This window comes from Haliotis rufescens, unplaced genomic scaffold (assembly GCF_023055435.1).
Source record: "Haliotis rufescens isolate VD_foot unplaced genomic scaffold, xgHalRufe1.0.p SCAF_3, whole genome shotgun sequence".
NCBI classification, from domain to species: domain Eukaryota; kingdom Metazoa; phylum Mollusca; class Gastropoda; order Lepetellida; family Haliotidae; genus Haliotis; species Haliotis rufescens.
The window spans coordinates 36,708,363-36,730,726 of NW_025964001.1; the positions used below are offsets into that span (position 1 = coordinate 36,708,363).

At 41.9% G+C, this 22,364-nt stretch overlaps 1 protein-coding gene across 10 annotated transcripts in view; it reads right to left on the minus strand.

Moving 5' to 3' along the window:
* Positions 1 to 22,129, minus strand: part of LOC124118980 (ubiquitin carboxyl-terminal hydrolase 34-like) — a 99,157-nt gene extending 77,028 nt beyond the window's left edge. For 4 of the 10 annotated variants that reach the window (XM_048402909.1, XM_048402908.1, XM_048402907.1 and 1 more), the window contains exons 1-16: positions 21,919 to 22,129; positions 20,105 to 20,195; positions 18,372 to 18,735; positions 16,273 to 16,323; positions 14,594 to 14,743; positions 13,268 to 13,335; positions 12,728 to 12,920; positions 11,835 to 11,911; positions 10,948 to 11,026; positions 10,516 to 10,608; positions 7,809 to 7,934; positions 7,373 to 7,523; positions 5,575 to 5,657; positions 4,427 to 5,263; positions 4,031 to 4,167; positions 3,587 to 3,795 (exon numbers count right to left, since the gene is read on the minus strand). In XM_048402909.1, coding sequence (XP_048258866.1) covers positions 3,587 to 3,795; positions 4,031 to 4,167; positions 4,427 to 5,263; positions 5,575 to 5,657; positions 7,373 to 7,523; positions 7,809 to 7,934; positions 10,516 to 10,608; positions 10,948 to 11,026; positions 11,835 to 11,911; positions 12,728 to 12,920; positions 13,268 to 13,335; positions 14,594 to 14,743; positions 16,273 to 16,323; positions 18,372 to 18,735; positions 20,105 to 20,195; positions 21,919 to 21,961 — 2,752 coding nt within the window. In that variant the 5' untranslated portion in view covers positions 21,962 to 22,129. Of the gene's footprint in view, positions 1 to 3,586; positions 3,796 to 4,030; positions 4,168 to 4,426; positions 5,264 to 5,574; positions 5,658 to 7,372; positions 7,524 to 7,808; positions 7,935 to 9,023; positions 9,041 to 9,060; positions 9,084 to 10,515; positions 10,609 to 10,947; positions 11,027 to 11,834; positions 11,912 to 12,727; positions 12,921 to 13,267; positions 13,336 to 14,593; positions 14,744 to 16,272; positions 16,324 to 18,371; positions 18,736 to 20,104; positions 20,196 to 21,918 lie in introns of those variants that run through there. The other 6 variants (XM_048402915.1, XM_048402916.1, XM_048402910.1 and 3 more) reach the window with 4 other exon arrangements.
* Positions 22,130 to 22,364: the final 235 nt, after the last annotated feature.

Genomic DNA, 22,364 nt, shown 5'->3' on the forward strand with positions numbered 1-22,364 from the left:
AACAACTAACTATTCCTACCGCCAGAGAATGATGACACCCAAACAGGCAGGTGTCACACTGCAATCATGGAACACGTGGAAGGTGGTACAGGTAGAGACTCACATGGTGGAAGGTGGTACAGCTAGAGGCTCACATGGTGGAAGGTGGTACAGCTAGAGGCTCACATGGTGGAAGGTGGTACAGGTAGAGACTCACATGGTGGAAGGTGGTACAGGTATAGACTCACATGGTGGAAGGTGGTACAGATATAGACTCACATGGTGGAAGGTGGTACAGCTAGAGGCTCATGGTGGAAGGTGGTACAGGTAGAGACTCACATGGTGGAAGGTGGTACAGCTAGAGGCTCACATGGTGGAAGGTGGTACAGGTAGAGACTCACATGGTGGAAGGTGGTACAGGTATAGACTCACATGGTGGAAGGTGGTACAGATATAGACTCACATGGTGGAAGGTGGTACAGCTAGAGGCTCACATGGTGGAAGGTGGTACACGTAGAGACTCACATGGTGGAAGGTGGTACAGATATAGACTCACATGGTGGAAGGTGGTACAGGTAGAGACTCACATGGTGGAAGGTGGTACAGGTATAGACTCACATGGTGGAAGGTGGTACAGATATAGACTCACATGGTGGAAGGTGGTACAGATATAGACTCACATGGTGGAAGGCAGTACAGATATAGACTCACATGGTGGAAGGTGGTACAGATATAGACTCACATGGTGGAAGGTGGTACAGCTAGAGGCTCACATGGTGGAAGGTGGTACAGGTAGAGACTCACATGGTGGAAGGTGGTACAGATAGAGACTCACATGGTGGAAGGTGGTACAGGTATAGACTCACATGGTGGAAGGTGGTACAGATAGAGACTCACATGGTGGGAGGTGGTACAGATATAGACTCACATGGTGGAAGGTGGTACAGATATAGACTCACATGGTGGAAGGTGGTACAGATATGGACTCACATGGTGGAAGGTGGTACAGGTACACTCACATGGTGGAAGGTGGTACAGATAGACTCACATAGTGGAAGGTGGTACAGATAGAGACTCACATGGTGGGAGGTGGTACATGTATAGACTCACATGGTGGAAGATGGTACAGATATAGACTCATGGTGGGAGGTGGTACAGATATAGACTCACATGGTGGAAGGTGGTACAGATATACTCACATGGTGGAAGGCGGTACAGATATAGACTCACATGTGGAAGGTGGTACATGTATAGACTCACATGGTGGAAGGTGGTACATGTAGAGACTCACATGGCGGAAGATGGTACAGATATAGAATCACATGGTGGAAGGTGGTACAGCTAGAGGCTCACATGGTGGAAGGTGGTACAGGTAGAGACTCACATGGTGGAAGGTGGTACAGATATAGACTCACATGGTGGAAGGTGGTACAGCTAGAGGCTCACATGGTGGAAGGTGGTACAGGTAGAGACTCACATGGTGGAAGGTGGTACAGATATAGACTCACATGGTGGAAGGTGGTACAGGTAGAGACTCACATGGTGGAAGGTGGTACAGCTAGAGGCTCATGGTGGAAGGTGGTACAGGTATAGACTCACATGGTGGAAGGTGGTACAGCTAGAGGCTCACATGGTGGAAGGTGGTACAGTTAGAGACTCACATGGTGGAAGGTGGTACAGATATAGACTCACATGGTGGAAGGTGGTACAGGTATAGACTCACATGGTGGAAGGTGGTACAGATATAGACTCACATGGTGGAAGGTGGTACAGATATAGACTCACATGGTGGGAGGTGGTACAGATATAGACTCACATGGTGGAAGGTGGTACAGATAGAGACTCACATGGTGGAAGGTGGTACAGATATGGACTCACATGGTGGAAGGTGGTACAGGTACACTCACATGGTGGAAGGTGGTACAGATATATACTCACATGGTGGGAGGTGGTACAGATAGACTCACATGGTGGAAGGTGGTACAGATATAGACTCACATGGTGGGAGGTGGTACATGTATAGACTCACATGGTGGAAGATGGTACAGATATAGACTCATGGTGGGAGGTGGTACAGATATAGACTCACATGGTGGAAGGTGGTACAGATATACTCACATGGTGGAAGGCGGTACAGATATAGACTCACATGGTGGGAGGTGGTACATGTATAGACTCACATGGTGGAAGGTGGTACATGTAGAGACTCACATGGCGGAAGGTGGTACGGATATAGACTCACATGGTGGAAGGTGGTACAGATATACTCACAAGGTGGAAGATGGTACAGATATAGACTCATGGTGGGAGGTGGTACATGTATAGACTCACATGGTGGGAGGTGGTACAGATATAGACTCACATGGTGGAAGGTGGTACATGTAGAGACTCACATGGTGGAAGGTGGTACATGTAGAGACTCACATGGTGGAAGGTGGTACAGATAGAGACTCACATGGTGGAAGATGGTACAGGTATAGACACATGGTGGAAGGTGGTACAGATATAGACTCACATGGTGGGAGGTGGTACAGATAGACTCACATGGTGGAAGGTGGTACAGATATAGACTCACATGGTGGAAGGTGGTACAGATATACTCACATGGTGGAAGGCGGTACAGATATAGACTCACATGGTGGGAGGTGGTACATGTATAGACTCACATGGTGGAAGGTGGTACATGTAGAGACTCACATGGCGGAAGGTGGTACGGATATAGACTCACATGGTGGAAGGTGGTACAGATATACTCACAAGGTGGAAGATGGTACAGATATAGACTCATGGTGGGAGGTGGTACATGTATAGACTCACATGGTGGGAGGTGGTACAGATATAGACTCACATGGTGGAAGGTGGTACATGTAGAGACTCACATGGTGGAAGGTGGTACATGTAGAGACTCACATGGTGGAAGGTGGTACAGATAGAGACTCACATGGTGGAAGATGGTACAGGTATAGACACATGGTGGAAGGTGGTACAGATATAGACTCACATGGTGGAAGATGGTACAGATAGACTCACATGGTGGAAGGTGGTACAGATATAGACTCACATGGTGGGAGGTGGTACATGTATAGACTCACATGGTGGGAGGTGGTACAGATATAGACTCACATGGTGGGAGGTGGTACAGATATAGACTCACATGGTGGAAGGTGGTACAGATATAGACTCACATGGTGGAAGGTGGTACAGATATAGACTCACATGGTGGAAGGTGGTACAGATATACTCACATGGTTGAAGGTGGTACATATATAGACTCACATGGTGGAAGATGGTACAGATATAGACTCATGGTGGAAGATGGTACAGATATAGACTCATGGTGGAAGGTGGTACAGATATAGACTCACATGGTGGAAGGTGGTACAGATATAGACTCACATGGTGGAAGGTGGTACAGATATACTCACATGGTGGAAGGTGGTACAGGTACACTCACATGGTGGAAGGTGGTACAGATATAGACTCACATGGTTGAAGGTGGTACAGATATAGACTCACATGGTGGAAGGTGGTACATATATAGACTCACATGGTGGAAGGTGGTACAGGTACACTCACATGGTGGAAGGTGGTACAGATATAGACTCACATGGTGGAAGGTGGTACATGGATGCCATGTTAGTCAGGTGCTGCATCTGACTGGCATTGAAGTGGGCGTGGGCGTTGATCTGGGCCAGCTCCTCCTCACTCAGCCCCTCCTCCCCATCAAAGTCAGCCATGTTTTTGTCTGACTTGGCACTCATGTGGGAACTGTGACAACTGCCATCATCCGGACTCAGTATATCCTCAGTGAACTCCCTGGAAGGAAACAATCATGACATTTTAACACTCCATGTAGGGAATGGATGTCGCTCGTTTGAAACAAGGACCATAAAGCTCAGGGAAGCTGCCTTCTGATTGGCTAACGTCTACTTCTTGTTAGTCATATCATTGGTCGGTCAAACTCGGGAAAGGTCATTCTGACATGACCCTAAATGACCTGATTTTAATGAGACTGAATTTGACAATGTTTAAGAGACGTCTATGAGCCTACCCCTGTAATGCCCTTTGTCTCTGTGCAGCTCTCATCTTCTGTATGATGGAGGTACAGTCAAACACTTCAGTGTCCTGTCCCTTCCCCGACATCCCCTGCTGCAGATGGGGATCAGCGGCACTGGAAGACCCCCCTTCCTGAAACACCAGTAACTACATTAGAGGCAGAGTACTTTCAGCCTTTTAAACAGAAAACAGATGCAGTCAAAAAGAATATTTTCAGTTGGGAATAAGCTTCAAAATTTTCAAAACTAAACCTTTCACAAATTTTTTTTTTTTAAAATGCAGCCAAAGAGAGAAAATTGATCATAATTGAAGACTGATTTGTGGAATGAACTGATTTGTCCAATAATGAGTGTTAAAATCCCAACCAAAATCAATCGCCAGGTATCGTTACCTGTGCTGCAATGTCTGCTAACTTGACCTTGTCTGGAATATCTCCACTGGCATTTTGATCCTTTCCAGCATCGTCATGAGCGTCTTGCATGACGTCCTGCATGACCTCGCTGACCTTCTGGATGTTGGCATGATCATGGTGACACAGCTTCCCCTGCCGCCGCAGCATCATGTGCGCCGCCTGCTGTAGCAGCTGGTGTTGGCGGTGTTCAGCAAGTTGCTTCTTCTGCTTCTGAATTTCCTGTTGAGCCTGAAACAGTTTCATCTTACGGAACACTTTAGTCTCCTCTTCAATATCATCAAAGTCTGAGCTATCTTCACTCTCACGAGGACAAAGCTGTTTCAACCGCACAAGCTTCGCCTGCTTCAACAACTCTTCATCTGAGTTTAAGTAGTCAGACTCCTCCTCATCGTGACTATGACCACAACATTCATCAACTTCTGAACTCTCCCCTTCCGACTCTTCAACCTTCTCCATCTTTCTGCCCAGTTTCTTCATCCCCTTAATGCCCTTGACTTTTCGATGCCCTATGAATCCCTTCCCGCCTTCCTTCACTTCCCCAGTATCATCACTGGACTCTGTACATTCCACATCACTCTCACTCGCCTCCCCGGCATGACGAGCCATCTTCTTCTGTCTCATCTTCATCTTGCGAAGCTGCTCGGCCTGAGCCTCTCCCTCTAATCCACTTTCCTCGCTCTCATTGCTGAAGTCCGATCCTACCCCAAGACTACTCTCGGACTCATCTACAACCTTGTGGTGATGGTGGTGCTGGCAACAGTGGTCCCGGACAGCCCCTCTTAGACCCTCCTCAGCACCCAAGTGGCCTCGCTTCACCTGCAGCAGATAAACACATTTCAAGTAACTTTTCAACAACAAAAACTTGAGAGAAAGTGATAGACGCTCTAAATCTGCGTCTGACGAACATGGGCCACCAGTGTTCCAGAAAGCTAACAATCTACATTAAAAGCCTTACTTTCAGGTTTGTCTTTCTTTTAATTGCAGCTTTATAAGAGCTGTAAAGAAGATGCATGTTTATGAACAGATTATTTTAACCCTATCAATGTTAGGTTGCCTTTATTTGTTAATTATTGAATTAAAAAACAAAGCTAAAAACAGTAATAATGAAGGTGCCGTCAGCTACTGACCCTATGCAGGTGCTCCCCCTCCTCAGACTCCTGGATGCTCTCGCTGCTGCTGATGTTGTGTTTGCTTGGCTTCCCCAGGCCAGCTGCAACACAAAACGACACTCAACACACTTCACACAGAGTTTTCATCGTCATCTCACTAATGAGATTTCCATACACACAGCACCTATAGCTCAACACAGATCCTAACATGACAGATCATAAAGGTTTTGTGCAACTACTGCAATGTTGCAACCATATTATAGCTTCAGACACCATGAATAGGACTGTTGCATTTACATTAATAACTGTCTTCAACCAAACAGGCTGAACACCCTTCCTATGTTATCACCTGTTCAGTTGGTTCGTTGTTTAACGCCACACTCAGCAATATTCGAGCTATATGACGGCGGTCTGTAAATAATCAAGTCAGGACCAGACAATCCAGTGATTGACATCATGAGCATCGATCCATGCAATTGGGATCGATGACATGCATCAACCAAGTCAGCGAGCCTGACCACCCGATCCCGTTAGTCACCTTTTACGGCAAGCATGGGTTGCTGAAGACCAATTCTACCCCTGTTCAGAATGACTGGGAAGTAGGAATGTAAGGAAGAGTGAGTGAGTGAGTGAGTTGGGTTTAACGCCCCTTTTAACAGTATTCCAGTTATATCACGGCGTGTCAGCTTAAAGTGGGAGGAAAGCCCGAAGTGATGCAGGTCTTAGACGTTTACCACTTCGGTGAAACCCACGAGCACGGGTATGGTGCTGACAAACCTAGAAACATAATCGGGGCGAACCGGGATTCGAACCCACAATCATAGGTTTCTGGCGTGCCCACGGGACGCAACCCTGCACAGCGAATCGCGGCGCCTTAGACGACTGGGCCACCCGTGCCCCCGAATGTAAGGAAGAACATGAAATAGTCTGCGACTGTGAAATGGTTTCTATCAGAAGCACATGTTACTACTGTAATGTCTGTTCTTGTTTGACACCTCACACAGCAATATTCCAGCTATATGACAACAGTTTGTAGATAATCTAGTGATTGACATCATGAGCATCTATCCACGCTATTGGTATACAATGACATGCATCAACTCAGGCAGCAAGTCGATCTCGTTAGTCGCCTCCTTCGACAAGTATGGCCAATTCTAACCTAGATCTTCACAGGGGCTCCTGTAATACATGACAAAGGCATGCACTGCTGCAGTCCCTAATCAATGAGTGAATGACTATCTTCTGCCACAGTCAGCTATGTTACAGCTTCATCACTGTGACTTGTAAAACATGAATGCCGGACAAACAGTGATTCACACTCGTAGCTTCAAGGTATGAGGACACACCACATCTTGATGACCAGATTCCATATTAGGCTAAAAAAAAATAAGTCTTGGTTCTCAGGCACCACCCGCATCATCATAAAGTTCACCGCACGTTTTGTTTTCATTTCCATTTTATAAAAAACAACAAAAAGTCCTTAAATATTCAGTCCAACGGTAGTCAAATACTGTATTCCAGTATTTTACTAATCAAGGAATGCATTTATGTAGGGAGGCCCTTTCCCAGGTTGATTGTACACATTTGTTTATTGGTTACATACTAGTTTGAACAACCCCTCCCCCTCCCCCTCCCCCTCCCCCCAAAAAAGACACCGCCCGCCCGCACTATATTTTCAAAAACCATTGCCTGAGAACCAATTCTTTTATCTTTTTAAGCCTGAGTAAGATACTGCAACAGGCATTAAACAGGGGACCTATTCAGCCCCAGTGTCCCCACAGGGATAATGATAAAAACCATTGTGTGATGTTCTCACCGATCTCCATCTCTTCTTCGTCCTGCCTGATAGCTGTGTAGGATGTCTGGAGGTGTGGTTGTAGATGTTGCTGCACCATTGCACCGTGGTGTTGTGCAGTCGCACACTGGTTCCAGATGTACTTGATCAATGCAGATGCCAGGTAAAGAGTCTGCAGAACAGAAGGATGCAGTTGTCATTCAAGCTGGTACAAAGAATTTGTACTTCTTGAGCAGTGTTCGAAATAAGGCATGAATTTTAAAGTTGAAATCCACAAGATTTAAATACGATAGCAGCAAACCTCAAAACCAACAATCACAATTATGGTGCAGACAAAACAAGAATGATTAGGGTCAAATCTAGCTTTGCAGATCTGGGAGGCAGAAAATATCACAAAAACATTATCAATTACAACTATCAATGCATTCTGCCAATATTAAAATTAACCTCAACTTACAGATTCCGTGAGCACCGTTGGTTCAAGTGCAGACACCAGTTTCAGCAGATGTTGTACAGGAGGCAGATCCAGGTTTTTGATTAAAGAGATGAGGATGTCATACACCTGTTTACTGCAATGCTTCAGCTGCAACAACAAGTACACACATATTAGATGAATGAACAGAGGCTGGTGCCAATTTATGGGCTTGGGTGTAGTCTTGTCCCTGGGACATTTACATTTCAAAATGGCATTCAAGAAAACTTTAACCTAAAATAACTTGTATTGAAAGAAGATTTTAAGAAAATTATCCTGAAATAACGCTGCAAAATTTTTGTTATATTTTTTATCAAGAAATTATGATAAGTCTGAACTAGCAGGATAACTATTGACGAGTCCTACTGGGACATTAGAATAATCAATCTAGGGACCCACACAATCTGTGTAATCTCATCTTCCCGAGGCAAGAGAGTTAACTCACTATAAAAGTCCAGTTTCCACCCTTGCCGAAATACGCTGGTATTATGGAGTTACATTTGTGCTGGACTAATGCGTCTCGGCATAGTCCAATCAAAATCGCGTAATGAAATCAAAATCCAGTTCATATACTGTCATGCAGAGTTCGGTTGATTGCAGGATTTGCAAAGCATGTGCACCCACAACTCGTTGTCAACAGATTTTTCCATGTTTTTAATCAAGGTGCTCACGAGATTTGATGCACTTCGCGAAGTAAGAACCGTTTTATCACAATATAGATCTTGATTATAGATCAGATCGTCTTGACTGGGCGCCGCCATTTTGTTTGAAGTAAATATAAGTAATACGAGAGGTGGAATCTGATTGGTTCATAGGCGAGACATAGAATGGACATAACTCCTAACAGCCACTGGTGGCACTACGATCGAGCCCAGGAATTCCAGCCTAGTTCCGCAAGGGTGGAAACTGGACTTTTAGGTCTTTTTAATCTAACCTGACTCGCACCATGTAGCAGCCCCCACACAATCTATGTTGACTAGTAGCCTACACACAGTTTATGTAAACTATCCTGATTTACAGCCCACACACAGTCTATGTAGACTAGCAGCCTATAGTCTATGTAAACTTACATAAGCAGCCCACACAGTCTATGTAAACTAACCTGACCAGCAGCCCACACACAGTCTCTGTAGACTAGCAGCCTATAGTCTTTGTAAACTTACATAACAAGCAGCCCACACACAGTCTATGTAAACTAACCTGACTAGCAGCCCACACACAGACTATGTATACTAACCTGACTAGCAGCCCACACACAGTCTATGTATACTAACCTGACTAGCAGCCCACACAAAGTCCATGTAAACTAACCTGACTAGCAGCCCACACAATCTATGTAAACTAACCTGACCAGCAGCCCACACACAGTCTATGTATACTAACCTGACTAGCAGCCCACACACAGTCTATGTTAACTAACCTGACCAGCAGCCCACACAATCTATGTAAACTAACCTGACTAGCAGCCCACACAATCTATGTAAACTAACCTGACTAGCAGCCCACACTAAGTCTATATAAACTAACCTGACTAGCAGCCCACACACAGTCTATGTAAACTAACCTGACCAGCAGCCCACACAATCTATGTAAACTAACCTGACCAGCAGCCCACACACAGTCTATGTAAACTAACCTGACTAGCAGCCCACACACAGTCTATGTAAACTAACCTGACCAGCAGCCCACACACAGTCTATGTTAACTAACCTGACCAGCAGCCCACATAATCTATGTAAACTAACCTGACTAGCAGCCCACACACAGTCTATGTAAACTAACCTGACCAGCAGCCCACACAATCTATGTAAACTAACCTGACCAGCAGCCCACACACAGTCTATGTAAACTAACCTGACTAGCAGCCCACACACAGTTTATGTAAACTAACCTGACTAGCAGCCCACACAATCTATGTAAACTAACCTGACCAGCAGCCCACACACAGTCTATGTAAACTAACCTGACTAGCAGCCCACACACAGTCTATGTAAACTAACCTGACCAGCAGCCCACACACAGTCTATGTTAACTAACCTGACCAGCAGCCCACATAATCTATGTAAACTAACCTGACTAGCAGCCCACACAGTCTATGTAAACTAACCTGACTAGCAGCCCACACAGTCTATGTAAACTAACCTGACTAGCAGCCCACACACAGACTATGTATACTAACCTGACTAGCAGCCCACACACAGTCTATGTAAACTAACCTGACTAGCAGCCCACACACAGTCTATGTTAACTAACCTGACCAGCAGCCCACATAATCTATGTAAACTAACCTGACCAGCAGCCCACACACAGTCTATGTAAACTAACCTGACTAGCAGCCCACACACAGTCTATGTTAACTAACCTGACCAGCAGCCCACATAATCTATGTAAACTAACTTGACTAGCAGCCCACACACAGTCTATGTAAACTAACCTGACTAGCAGCCCACACACAGTCTATGTTAACTAACCTGACCAGCAGCCCACACAGTCTGTGTAAACTAACCTGACTAGCAGCCCACACACAGTCTATGTAAACTAACCTGACTAGCAGCCCACACACAGTCTATGTAAACTAACCTGACTAGCAGCCCACACACAGTCTATGTAAACTAACCTGACTAGCAGCCCACACACAGTCTATGTAAACTAACCTGACCAGCAGCCCACACAAAGTCTGTGTAAAACTAACCTGACTAGCAGCCCACACACAGTCTATGTGCTCGTTGGTTATTCTCCACTCCATCGCCAGGAAGTTCAGGATTATCTGACTCTGCTTGATGATCTACAACAGACAACAACAGTAAACAATGGGCAGTAACAGTAAACAACTGACAACACAAGCAAACAACTGTTGATTTTGCAAATCGCTGCATGTTAGTGAACAGATTTTACATCTTACCAACAGCCAACAATCTTCAGCAACACTTAGATGATATCTAACTGTCACTGTTCTCCAAGTGACAAATATATGAACACCAACTACCATTGCAGTAACAGGCATAATGTGACTTTCTTTTATTTCTTGCTTTCATTAAGTAGCAATGATGGGAGATGATTGTTTCTCCAAGAAACTTTGCATCATTTATTTGTAACATTTATTCCCAATGCTTTTTCTGCTTACTTCCACATGAAGATTTGGCCCAAATATATGCTCTATTATCTTGTTGTCAATCAGCCACTGTGCCACTTCATTCCCGACTCTGAAGAAAAATAACAATGTGAATAATATGAACATGCAAAACAAAAACACCTTAAATCATTTGTGTTGAGTGAGTGAGTGAGTACGGTTATACGCTGCTTTTAGCAATATTCCAGCAATATCACGGTGGGGGACACCAGAAATGGGCTTCACACATTGTACCCATGTCGGAAATCGAACCCGGGTCTTCGCCATGACGAGCGAACGCTTTAACCACTAGGCTCCCCGACTGCCCCCATTTGTGTTGAACACAAAGGGCAAAATTTGTTTGTTTAACGCAGCACTCAGCATTATTCGAGCTATATGACAGCGATCAGTAAAAATCAATCAAGTCTGGACCAGACAATCCAGTGATTGACATGAGCATCGATCTACACGATTAGGATACGATGATATGCATGAACCAAGTCAGCAAGCCTGACCACACGATCCCGTTAGTCGCCTCTTACAATAAGCATAGTCGCCTCTTATGGCAAGTATGGGTTGCTGAAGACCTATTCTCTACCCAGATCTTCACGGGGGCAGCTCAGCAAAACAATTATTGAACTCAATATATTGTTTTACATGATTTTATGTACAGCAGTAGAACTTAAACTTGCACAAATAGTGATAACAGATAGGGACATCCCATCCAAATTTGATGAGCCCTTTGGATATCGTTTACATTGGGCAAGTGCGAATTGGTAGTCCTAATGACCTCAATTTATCCTCCTAATTTATTTCTTGTTCAAACAGGACACTTAATTCTCATCTTGTGAAACAATTATGAATTACAAGTATTTTTTAACAAAAATCAAGTAAAATGTTACCTGTCTGCATCTACAAGGGTCTCATTGTTGCAGCTCTCATTGTAAAGGTTTATCTGGTTCTGGAACGAAATAGAAAGCTTCATGGACACTTACAACAGGCACTGTTCTCCACATTCTTAGAGGTGAGCTGAAACTGGGTTTAACGTTTCATCAAAGATTATTGCACTTATATAGCGACGTGCACATATGTGTGTGTGTGTGTGTACTAGTCCGGATTGATACCGATTTATACTGCTCACTGAGATACCATGCGCAGTTTAACATGAATACCTCACTCAGACACAGCATACTGACTCAGAGCCGACCAGTCCTTGTTTTAGCCCCTTAATGCCGAGCGCCAGACAGTGTAACGACAAGTACCATCTTTTAAAGTCTTTTGGTAGGACGCGGCCGAGGACCGAACCCTGGACCTTCCGCTCACCAGGCAGACGCTCTACCACTAGACCACGGAGGCCGTTTCCGCATTCTATGCAAATACATATACTGAGCGAGAAAAGTTAGAGATCATGAATATTTTGGGGGATATTATTTTGTAGTGAAGACTGAGCAGGCAATTTCATAAAAATATCCCCCAAATATTCATGATCCCTAAATATTTTTGTTGAGTATACCTACATCACTCAGGATGATTCAGGTGAAGCAGACATTTTGAATTGGTGGTAAACAAGTCAGCAAATAGATGTTTTTACATCAGCCAGATCACAGCAGAATAATGGCAGCCTGTATGTAATCAGGGCCAGACAAAGAACTGACTGATGTCACGAGCAGCGATCCAAACAGTCAGGATTCATGACAACCAATCTGTCTGGTTGCCACCATGCTGCTCTTATATCCAACTTCTAAAAGCCAATAAAGACTTCAATCACACTAACTGGTTATGATGTGTTACTTACATTGATCTGGGCAATGCCGGCCAGTCTGATTGTCAGTGTTGAACATGTGAAGTACTTAAATGCAAGGTCCAGACCTTCCTTGTCAAAGGTGAAGTGTGTGTCAAGTGGTTCCTTCACTGCAGCCCACATGAGGTCCGTCATACTCCGATTGCCAGCTACTCGCAGGTCTTTGTCCGATAGGTTGCACATGTACCTGAAATGGAAGGATGAATAACAGAGTTTGACAATAGGGAAGAATGCGAGTGAGTATGGTTTTACGCTGGTTTTACGCTGCTTTAAGCAATATTCCAGCAATATCACAGCGGGGGACATCAGGAATGGGCTTCACACGTTGTACCCATGTCAGGAATCAAACCCATCTCTTCGGCGTAACAAGCGAACGCTTTACCCACTTGGCTACCCGATCACCCAAAATAACATTTGAATATAGACTTCCTCTGAATCTTTCAAATTACATGAGCTTTGGTACTGTCTTCAAGGTCAACAAATTGTTTACCACTGACGCCATTGTTCAGCTGGAGTAGCCAATGGGAGACCTACCTGATCACAGAAGTTCTAAGTGGTATTATACACTGCAGCACGGTAGGGATGTTCATCCATAACCTCAACTACAAAAGAAAACACACTGACTAGTTCTCAAACAACTCTGTATGTTTAATACTATCACAAACACCATTGACCTTCTAAAATTAGTCAATATCATTAGGCTATGCATAGTGCTTACAAATGTTTTCATGAATATTGGCAACATGTAGGTGAAGGTCATAATAATAACTTCACCCCATTGATGGGCACATCTATACACAATTTCAGCTTCATAGACCCAGAGGTTTCAGTAGTACATACACTGAATCGGGATGAGGGGGATTTGTGAGGTCAAAGGCCATAGCAAGATCCGGACCGCCCCCAAATTTCACAAGGATCTAACAATGGCCAAGTAATGAGAAAAAAAGACATTGGCAGCCATATCGACAATCTGTTCTGGTCTGAATTCTGTGAACGCTTTTCAGGACATCTGAGATAATCCATGAAAAGTTCCTATCTACAGGCCTTTAGATGTTGAAAATGCAAATATTTTACAATTGACAGACAGTCAAAGAGCCAGGACATAAACTCACTTACACCCATCGCTGTGACTTTCAAGGTTTACTTAACTTGGAGCAGGCAGAAGTCTGAGCATTGATCACAGACAGGTACAAGAAATCAGCAAGGTCAAGCCTGAGGATGTCACCAACCCCTGCCTGTCACCCACACATGTGCCATCCACAATGAGCTCTTATTGCAACAACACCAATACAATCTTAGTTTCTTCTCAAAACAAGAGTGAAGTACTCAAAACCTTTCAAACCATGACACCTTTGTGTTCGACCATGCATATTTATGTACTGAATTCTTAGCTAAACATCACTTAGTAATTAAGAAATATATATTTACCCTGTTATTTACCTTGATGATGGAACATTATCAGCAATAGAAACTGTTTTAGTCCATTGGTCGTTATAATGATAACATATAGTAAAACCATTAATAACGGCAAATTTCAACTGATCTTCATGATGCCTTAACTATTGGGCCGTTTGGCAAGGACATTAGGACCAGTGACAATTTCTAATGCTGATTATTGTGATCATGTGATCTTCATTTCAGTCAACTCTTCCGAGTGAGTGAGTGAGGTTTTATGCCGCTTTTAGCAATATTCCAGCAATATCACGGCTGGGGACACCAGCAATGGGCTTCACACATTGTACCCATGTCGGGATTCTAACCCGGATCTTCAGCATGGCGATCGAACGCTTTAACCACTAGGCTACCCGACCGCCCCGGGCTCTAAAAGAAAACCGCCACTACCAAATATTGTAAACTCACATTAGCTATCAGAGTAATAAGGAGATGGGCGAAGGTGAAAGGAAGGGTGTCAGGTGTTGCTTTCTCAAAGCACTGCCGTAGTGACGTGATGCCATTACTGTCGCAGAAGAAACACACATTCCTCAGCAGATACAGCGGCACCTCTGGGTCCTGAAATAAACAGACATACACTGAAGTACACATAGTAGACAGAGAACATAGGGCTCCACTGTAAGCTAGAGAACTAAGGATAACCAAGCTAGTCAAGTTTTATTTCATCAATCATCAAGATCAGGATAAGACAAGTCTCCAGAATTCTTGTCTAATGATTCCTTACCATGCTAACAGTAGTAGAACTACATGTATGTTGTCTATCGGAAATGAATGAAAATGAGTTGTCTGTTGGCTATAAAAAGGGCCTGTGACAAGACATCTCTAACAATGAACATGACCAGTTGGGCTGATCAACTTGATAATGGACAAAGCATGTTTTACGGGATTTCATATGACAGCTACAGGAATATACAAAAATAGATGTCTATATGTAAACACATTTAATTTGACTATATCAGTGTTTGCGTCAGGCACTGACAGTGATTTGGCAAAGAAGGTAATCACAATATTAAGCAGGTGGGGAGTTTCTATAGTACATAATGGCAAATGGACTTGTTTTCTCAAAACATGATTCCTAAAACATTTGTGTCTCCTATCTCCTAACACACAAATATCCACAAGATCTTAATGGTTAAGGTTTTTTTCTGATTACCATTCATTATGTTTTTCTTGACCTTGCTTCAGACAAGGGGCAGATGTCACTGCAGTACATGAGAAAGATACACCTACAGTTTTGTTTCAAGAGCTAGATCTGGTAAGTGACAACACCTGTGCCTAGATTATGTAAATGAAACCTGTGTTTGAGTCAGCTTCCGATTTGCTTGTACTGATGTATCACCCTCTATGATGTATTTCTTAACAGCAGGGATGTAGGAAGACCTGCCCAGAACAATTTCTGCCCCAACTGTCAGTACACTTTCCATGTTGGAGTTAAACATTCCCAAGTCATACTGTTATAGTTATACTTAATGTTAGGGTTTTGTAAAAGTGGTTTGTATTTCACTGACAAGACCTCCAATATAGAGGAACAGGCCTTAATGCTGAGACTAACATTATAGCATTGAATGTTACACTCCAATGTTAAAATACCTCTGATTTTTAGGAAAAGAACAACTTTAAACAAATCCCAAATTTTAACAAAATAGCAATTCTTCCCAATTTGCCTGACAAAGGCACTTAGTTTGGAATCCACTTTCTAAACTAATAAAATAAATATTTTTTTATAAATGCTTGAACAGTCCAAATGAATGTGAAATCCAATCTCAGGTTATGCTGAGCTCATGTCTTAAATAAGAATAACCTCATCTGCATATCAGGCAAAGTTGTGTAATGTTTCGTCTGCTCAAGTCTGATTCAGAAGTTTTCTCATAACCCCTACCATTACAAAGAGACAAAAACACTATTTTATAAGTTAACCCTGGTACTCTATACAAGAAAATGGGATCAATAAAGAACCAAAGTACTGACCAAGTGTACAGGCAAATAATTTCACAAGAAGTTCCTTATGTAAATTCAAATAAAATGCCATATACGCAAACTCTGACATATTGTAGAAAAAAATATTATAATCCTTGATGGGTCCTTACAGAAATTTCACAGTAGTTGTTGAGTGCACTGGTTTCCTGCTGTGATAATTCCTGTAAAAGACAGACGCACAGACATGACACAATAAGCATATGAATGACCAACGCTATTGCATAATCAACTAGATACCTGGTATAAAACACTATAGTAAAAGGGATGCAATAACATGGTATCACACAGCAATACAAAATAACACTTACCAAGACACTGTGAAAACGCATATTCCATTGTTTGCAATATTTGGCAAAATGGCCACAAAAATCAAGTAAGTTTGGGGGTATTCAGGCACATGATAATCAAACAAAACAATGTCTTTGTACAGGTTCAAATCTCATTTGTTGTTTTTGGACATGGACTTAGGCACAAAAACACCCTCTTTTCTGACATTCAATTAAAGTTGGTTATACATTTTCACAGTGTCTCAGTACAGATGCAAAACTATGAAAATATACGTTGGAACTTTTTCAAAAATTGTACAAATATTTCTGCTCATTCTTGATCAGAATGCTTGATGAAAATCTACATATAAAAGTGTCGAAGCACATTGTGTACAGGATTGTTTACCTTGTGATACCATATCATGATACCCCTATAAAGTCACGTTACTACTACTATTACTAATGTCTAATTCCTGGTCTTTAAACTACCTATCCTTACAACTACACCACTAACTGATAGCAATACTCAGTGTTGAACACACTGCCAAAACATAAAGGGTTCTCAATGCAATAGAAGGGTATTCTTTATCAATGTATAGTGTTCAAAAGTAATATCATTACATAATGGATTTATGTTTACACATATATACAAAATTCAGTACATTTTTATATTCTTTGAGACAAACTGTTTAATTTAACATTTCTAAAGTACTTGAGGGGAAACCATTGGGACAAGTCCTTCGCGTCACCTTTTTCAACAAATTATTTCAAGCATGTGAGTGAGTTGGGAGTTAACGCCTCTTTGAACAATATTCCAGTTGTATCACATCGTCTCAGCTTAAAGCCACAACTGATGCAAGCGAAACCCACTAGCATCATGTGGTGCTAACAAACCTAGAAACCTAACCAGAGCAAACTTGGATTTGAACCCACGATCATAGGTTTCTGGTGTGCCCAAGGGACACGACTCTGCAAAACGCATTGCAGCACCTTAGACTACTGGGCCATCCATGTCCCCAATTCTACTTGGATAGAAATCATTAAACATTTTTTAAGTACATGAGGGGAAATCATTAGGCTAATCTTTGAAGTCTTTTTCACTAATAATTTTGAAGAAGAAAAACATTTGTAAGTCCCTGTCCATTAACCCTTATCTGTCATGGTTATGGTACAAATTTCCAGATTTGTTTGCTGTTTTAGGGGGATAGTCCAGAGTCAAAACTTCAAAAACAATAAAACTTACATCGTGAGGCCAAGAATTGTTTTTGGATTTGTCAAACTGTCAACAACAAAATTCTTCAACCTCGCCTAACAGTATGAGCTAATCTGCCCTAGGTGGTTCAATACCTTCCTGTCTCTATTAAGCATGGGGAGCAAAAGTCTTTCCTCAAGAAAAGCAAGAGCATTGATCAAAGACTGAGTGAGTGAGTGAGTAAACACCATAAATGAATGAGATGTTTTATGCCACAGTCAGCAATATTCCAGCCATATCACAGCAACTTGTAAATAATCAAGTCCAGGCCAGGCCAACAAGTGATAGCCTGGACAGTGATTTGAAGCCTGATTGGTACATGACAACAATGACACCATCAGCAATGTCACCAGATCCTTAATGTAGTCAGATCATAAGACAAACCTGGTACTGGGGTCTATCTGTTCAAGGAATCTCCACAGGGAAAAAAAGGATGAGAAAATTGCTAAATTTGCCATCAACTGATTCAGTTGTGCCATTAACGGTTAACCACAAGACCAAAGTCTTGTAACAGAATATAGGCTTGTTAACTAAGTTACAAGATTCCAAAAGGAGGACTTAGATAGCATCGTTAGCAGACCAAAACAGAATTGGCCAAAACTGTGGTATAGCTCACCGAAAGTGATGAATATACCAGAAATGCTGTCACAAATGCTGTATATTGCCCTCAGGAGTTAAAAGCATATCTCACCTCGAGTGACGAATGCACAATATGTTTGTAAGCCATGTAGGAGGGGAAGTTCATCAGGAAGACTTTGGTAACAAACTGTAACAATCTCTCTTTCTCCTCCATACTCCAATATTCCTCTTCTTCTTTCTCTTCGACCATCTCTCGATCTTCCTTTTCATTCTTCTCTTCATTCTTGTCTCCATCTTTACTTGCTCCATCCTTATCCTCTGTGTCCCGCTTCACCTGCAGTATCTCCCTGGTCGTCTCCTTCTCATAGTCGATAGGAAGTGTCTGGATGAAGCGGATCGCAACTACCAGAATAACCTGTACGATGTTGTTCAGTCGCTCAAAGTTCTTGAAATCCTTGTAGCAGCACATGCACTGCCTGACAATCAAATATTCACAATTGCAATAGATAAGTAAACAACCACCTACACATTAAGTTGGCCAATGATAACAACGCGAGCAACGACCAACGCTGTCGGGTAGGTTGACATGTTACTAACAAAGTAACCGAATCTGACCACCCAATGCATTTAGTCGCCTCTAAGACCAGCAAAGGTTGCTAAGATCCAATTCTAACCTGGAATCCCCACAGGTGTAATCTCAACATCTTCCGGAGGCAAACGAGTTAACTGACTATAGAAGGCCAGTTTCCACTGGTTATATTACTTAGTTATATTTTGGCTGGACTAAGGAGTCTATGGATAATCCAATCAAAATCACATAAAGAACTGGACATCCGGTTCTTAATCACGTGCAGATTCCAGTCGATTGCAGGATTTGCAAATCATGTGTACCGTCAACTGGGCATTGACAGACATTTGCCAAATCTTGTCATGTTTTCCATCAAGGTGTTCACGTGATATGATGCACTTCGCGAGGTAAGACCCACTTAATTACAAAATAGATATTGATTATCGACCAGATCGCCTTGACTGGGCACAGCCATTTTGTTTGAAGCAAATGCAAGTGATATGATAGGTGGAATCTGATTGGTCAATTGGAGGGGTATAGAAGGGACATAACTCATAATAGCCACTGTTGGTGCTACAATCAGCAAAGGTGGCAACTGGACTTCTATAATCAGTTAACTCCCTTGCCTCGGGAAGATGCATCTCAAATGCATCACAAAAGACTTCTTCAGGTTTCCTGCTACAATATTTAATTCTAGGTACCACCTAAATCTGTACATTGTAACATAAGGGTAGTGACAAGGAAACCTTGATTTTCATGCTTATTTTCAAACACTGAAGGGTCCACAAGTTAAAGCTATTAAATAAAATTATACTTAATGGTGCTATACCGCAAGGCATAACATGACAAAGAAAACTGTCAGTCAGCAACGTAACAGATCTATCACGGCAATCTATAATTAAATGAGCCTGGACCAGACAAACAAGTGTTTTATATCATGAACCAACCATGCTGGCGCTGGCTACTATGACACTCACTCCACCAGGTTCAGAGACAAGAGTGGCTGTCACCAACTAGTACTGGTATTGCATTCTTCCTCAACACCATAGTGACCACACGATTCCAATTGTGGACTCATCACAAACGTGGGAATCAGAGAGACAACCTCACTAGTCCGTGAGTCTGAGACTAGTGAAAATCTGGATGAACCAATCGTTTTCTCAAAAAATCTAGTTATATTACATTACTAGTCCAAAATAAGCTGCAAACTAGTTGGATATTGCCAATGGTGTCTTCCCCTTTTGACCAAATTCAATAGAAATGTTCAAATTGTATACCTCTGTGGCCATGTGCAAACATAGTGTAGTACAGCATTGATCTCTCTCTTGTTGAGCCGTAGGCCTTCTCCACGATGCACACGCTCATCATCTACAGCAATCAACAGACATATATATATATAACATTATTTAACAGTAAATAAGTCTTAACCTCAAGGAAATCAAACACTTCTGCTTGTGATATGCCCCTCATTAACATATTTCAGTAATTAGCATTACAATTTATTGTTGATAATAACAGCTACAGCAAACTATGTTAATAACGAACACACTTTATTATATAACAAACTGACGGATATAACTGTTATTTTGTCCCAGCCATTTGCCGTATATATGCTTATAACAAACTATGGTTATAACAAACTAAAGTTAGTGGTCCCTTAGATTTCATTATAACCATAGTTTACTGTAATTAAAAACATACAAAATACAGGGTAAGACAGCTAAGATATTGAAATGAAAAAAGAGGTGAATTTTCATCAACAATGCTTCTGGAACTTACATTTGTTTAAGTAATACTGACACCAAGTTTTTAATATCATATGCTTTTGAGTTGTTCTTAAATGATATTTTACAGACATGGTTACTCTGTAACGCAAACAAAGATGCTCAGAAACATTGTCGTGACAACAGTCCATAAAACCTTGTTCATTATCACACTTTTGAGGTTACATGTACATCTCAGTAGTCATAGTCATGCACAACAATTATACTCCAACAATCCAACAGTTATCAGTGGTTATATGATTCTTTACCTACAGCAGGGTAAACATGGTACCAAGACTAAAAACTAGTAAACAATGCCAAAATACTCAAATGATTGACGATGATATCCTGTAAACGCAATATCCGTATTCTTGGAAATCTCTTAACTCACTCACCATGCTCAGTTGACAAAATACAGCAACACAAAAGATGATGGAGGTGTATAAATTCAACATAGAATCAGCCATTGAGACAAGTTATTAATCTGTTAACATGCTTATCAATGTTTATGATCTAGCAATATCAAGCAATCATTAATAGACAAATTACATCTGTTCTTTGTTTACACCTGGCATGTAACACAATGCCTGCATCTTAAAAAAGATGTCAGACTGTCGCGATGAACTATCTATTAGGATTACTGGATGCAAGCCAATGATTTCATGTCTTTACGTTTTTTGTTGCAATACTAGCGGGCATACATGTTCCATGACTTTCCTATTATTACGCTTGCAGTCATAAATGTTTCAACACATCGCTTACCATGGTTTTTCCATATGAAATAATAATAAACAAAAATACTGGTGATAGAGTGGATAACAAACTGTAACAAGGATATTGTTATAATTATGATGATGTTAAAACAAACTGGATTTTGTGAGTATTGTTATTGGTGGGTTGTAAGTGACATTTATGCCGTTCCTGCCTGTCGTCGTAATGTCTCAGAATTGTTTGAGCACATTATCATGCGATGAGCACATATACCTAAACAAAGGACGAATAGCAATAGACAATTAAAATTCTTTCAAAATAGTCACTTATCATCCCAAATACACAGAAGATTATTTCAATTTTTGGACAACCACATTTCCCTGTTCCAGACATTGACGGCTGAAATTTCTTAAATTGGTTGGGGAGAACATTCGTCTCATCGCAACTATGTAAGTGCACAGTTTTGAATCAGTTTTCACTCCAACACGAAAATCGGTAGGTACATATCAAATATAAATTTGTTGACATGGGGGACACATTTCGATTATTATTCAGATTTTGACCCCTGAGAAAGGCGCGCATGTTGAAAATATTGTGACGAAGCTGTTTTCACTTACGGTTTTCAAGAAGCACCAGCACGTCTGAGCAGACATCACACATGGTGATACCTTGTTACACTAACAGAAATATTCTTGTAAAAACATGTTACACGGATAAACCTAGAAATCATTCGATCATGATCGAATGACAACCGTTTCTTTATTCCATCTAGCTAGGGACTGCAACAAATCCCCGCCATATTGTTGTCTTACACTTGTTCATTTTTGCTTTTATACTCTGACACAAAATGTATTATGATATTTTACGCATTACATTAGTCTGAAATCTTAATACTGCCCGGAAAATTAAAAATAATGCTCATATAATTTTAGCAAATTAACCGAAATGTGCCGGAAATCCGTTACGTCATCATCGGAAGAGGGGACGTAACTCCTCACTCCCGTCCTTCACTCGCGCACCAAATTCCTTTCACTAATAATAATCATGTTCGAACCGTTGCCGT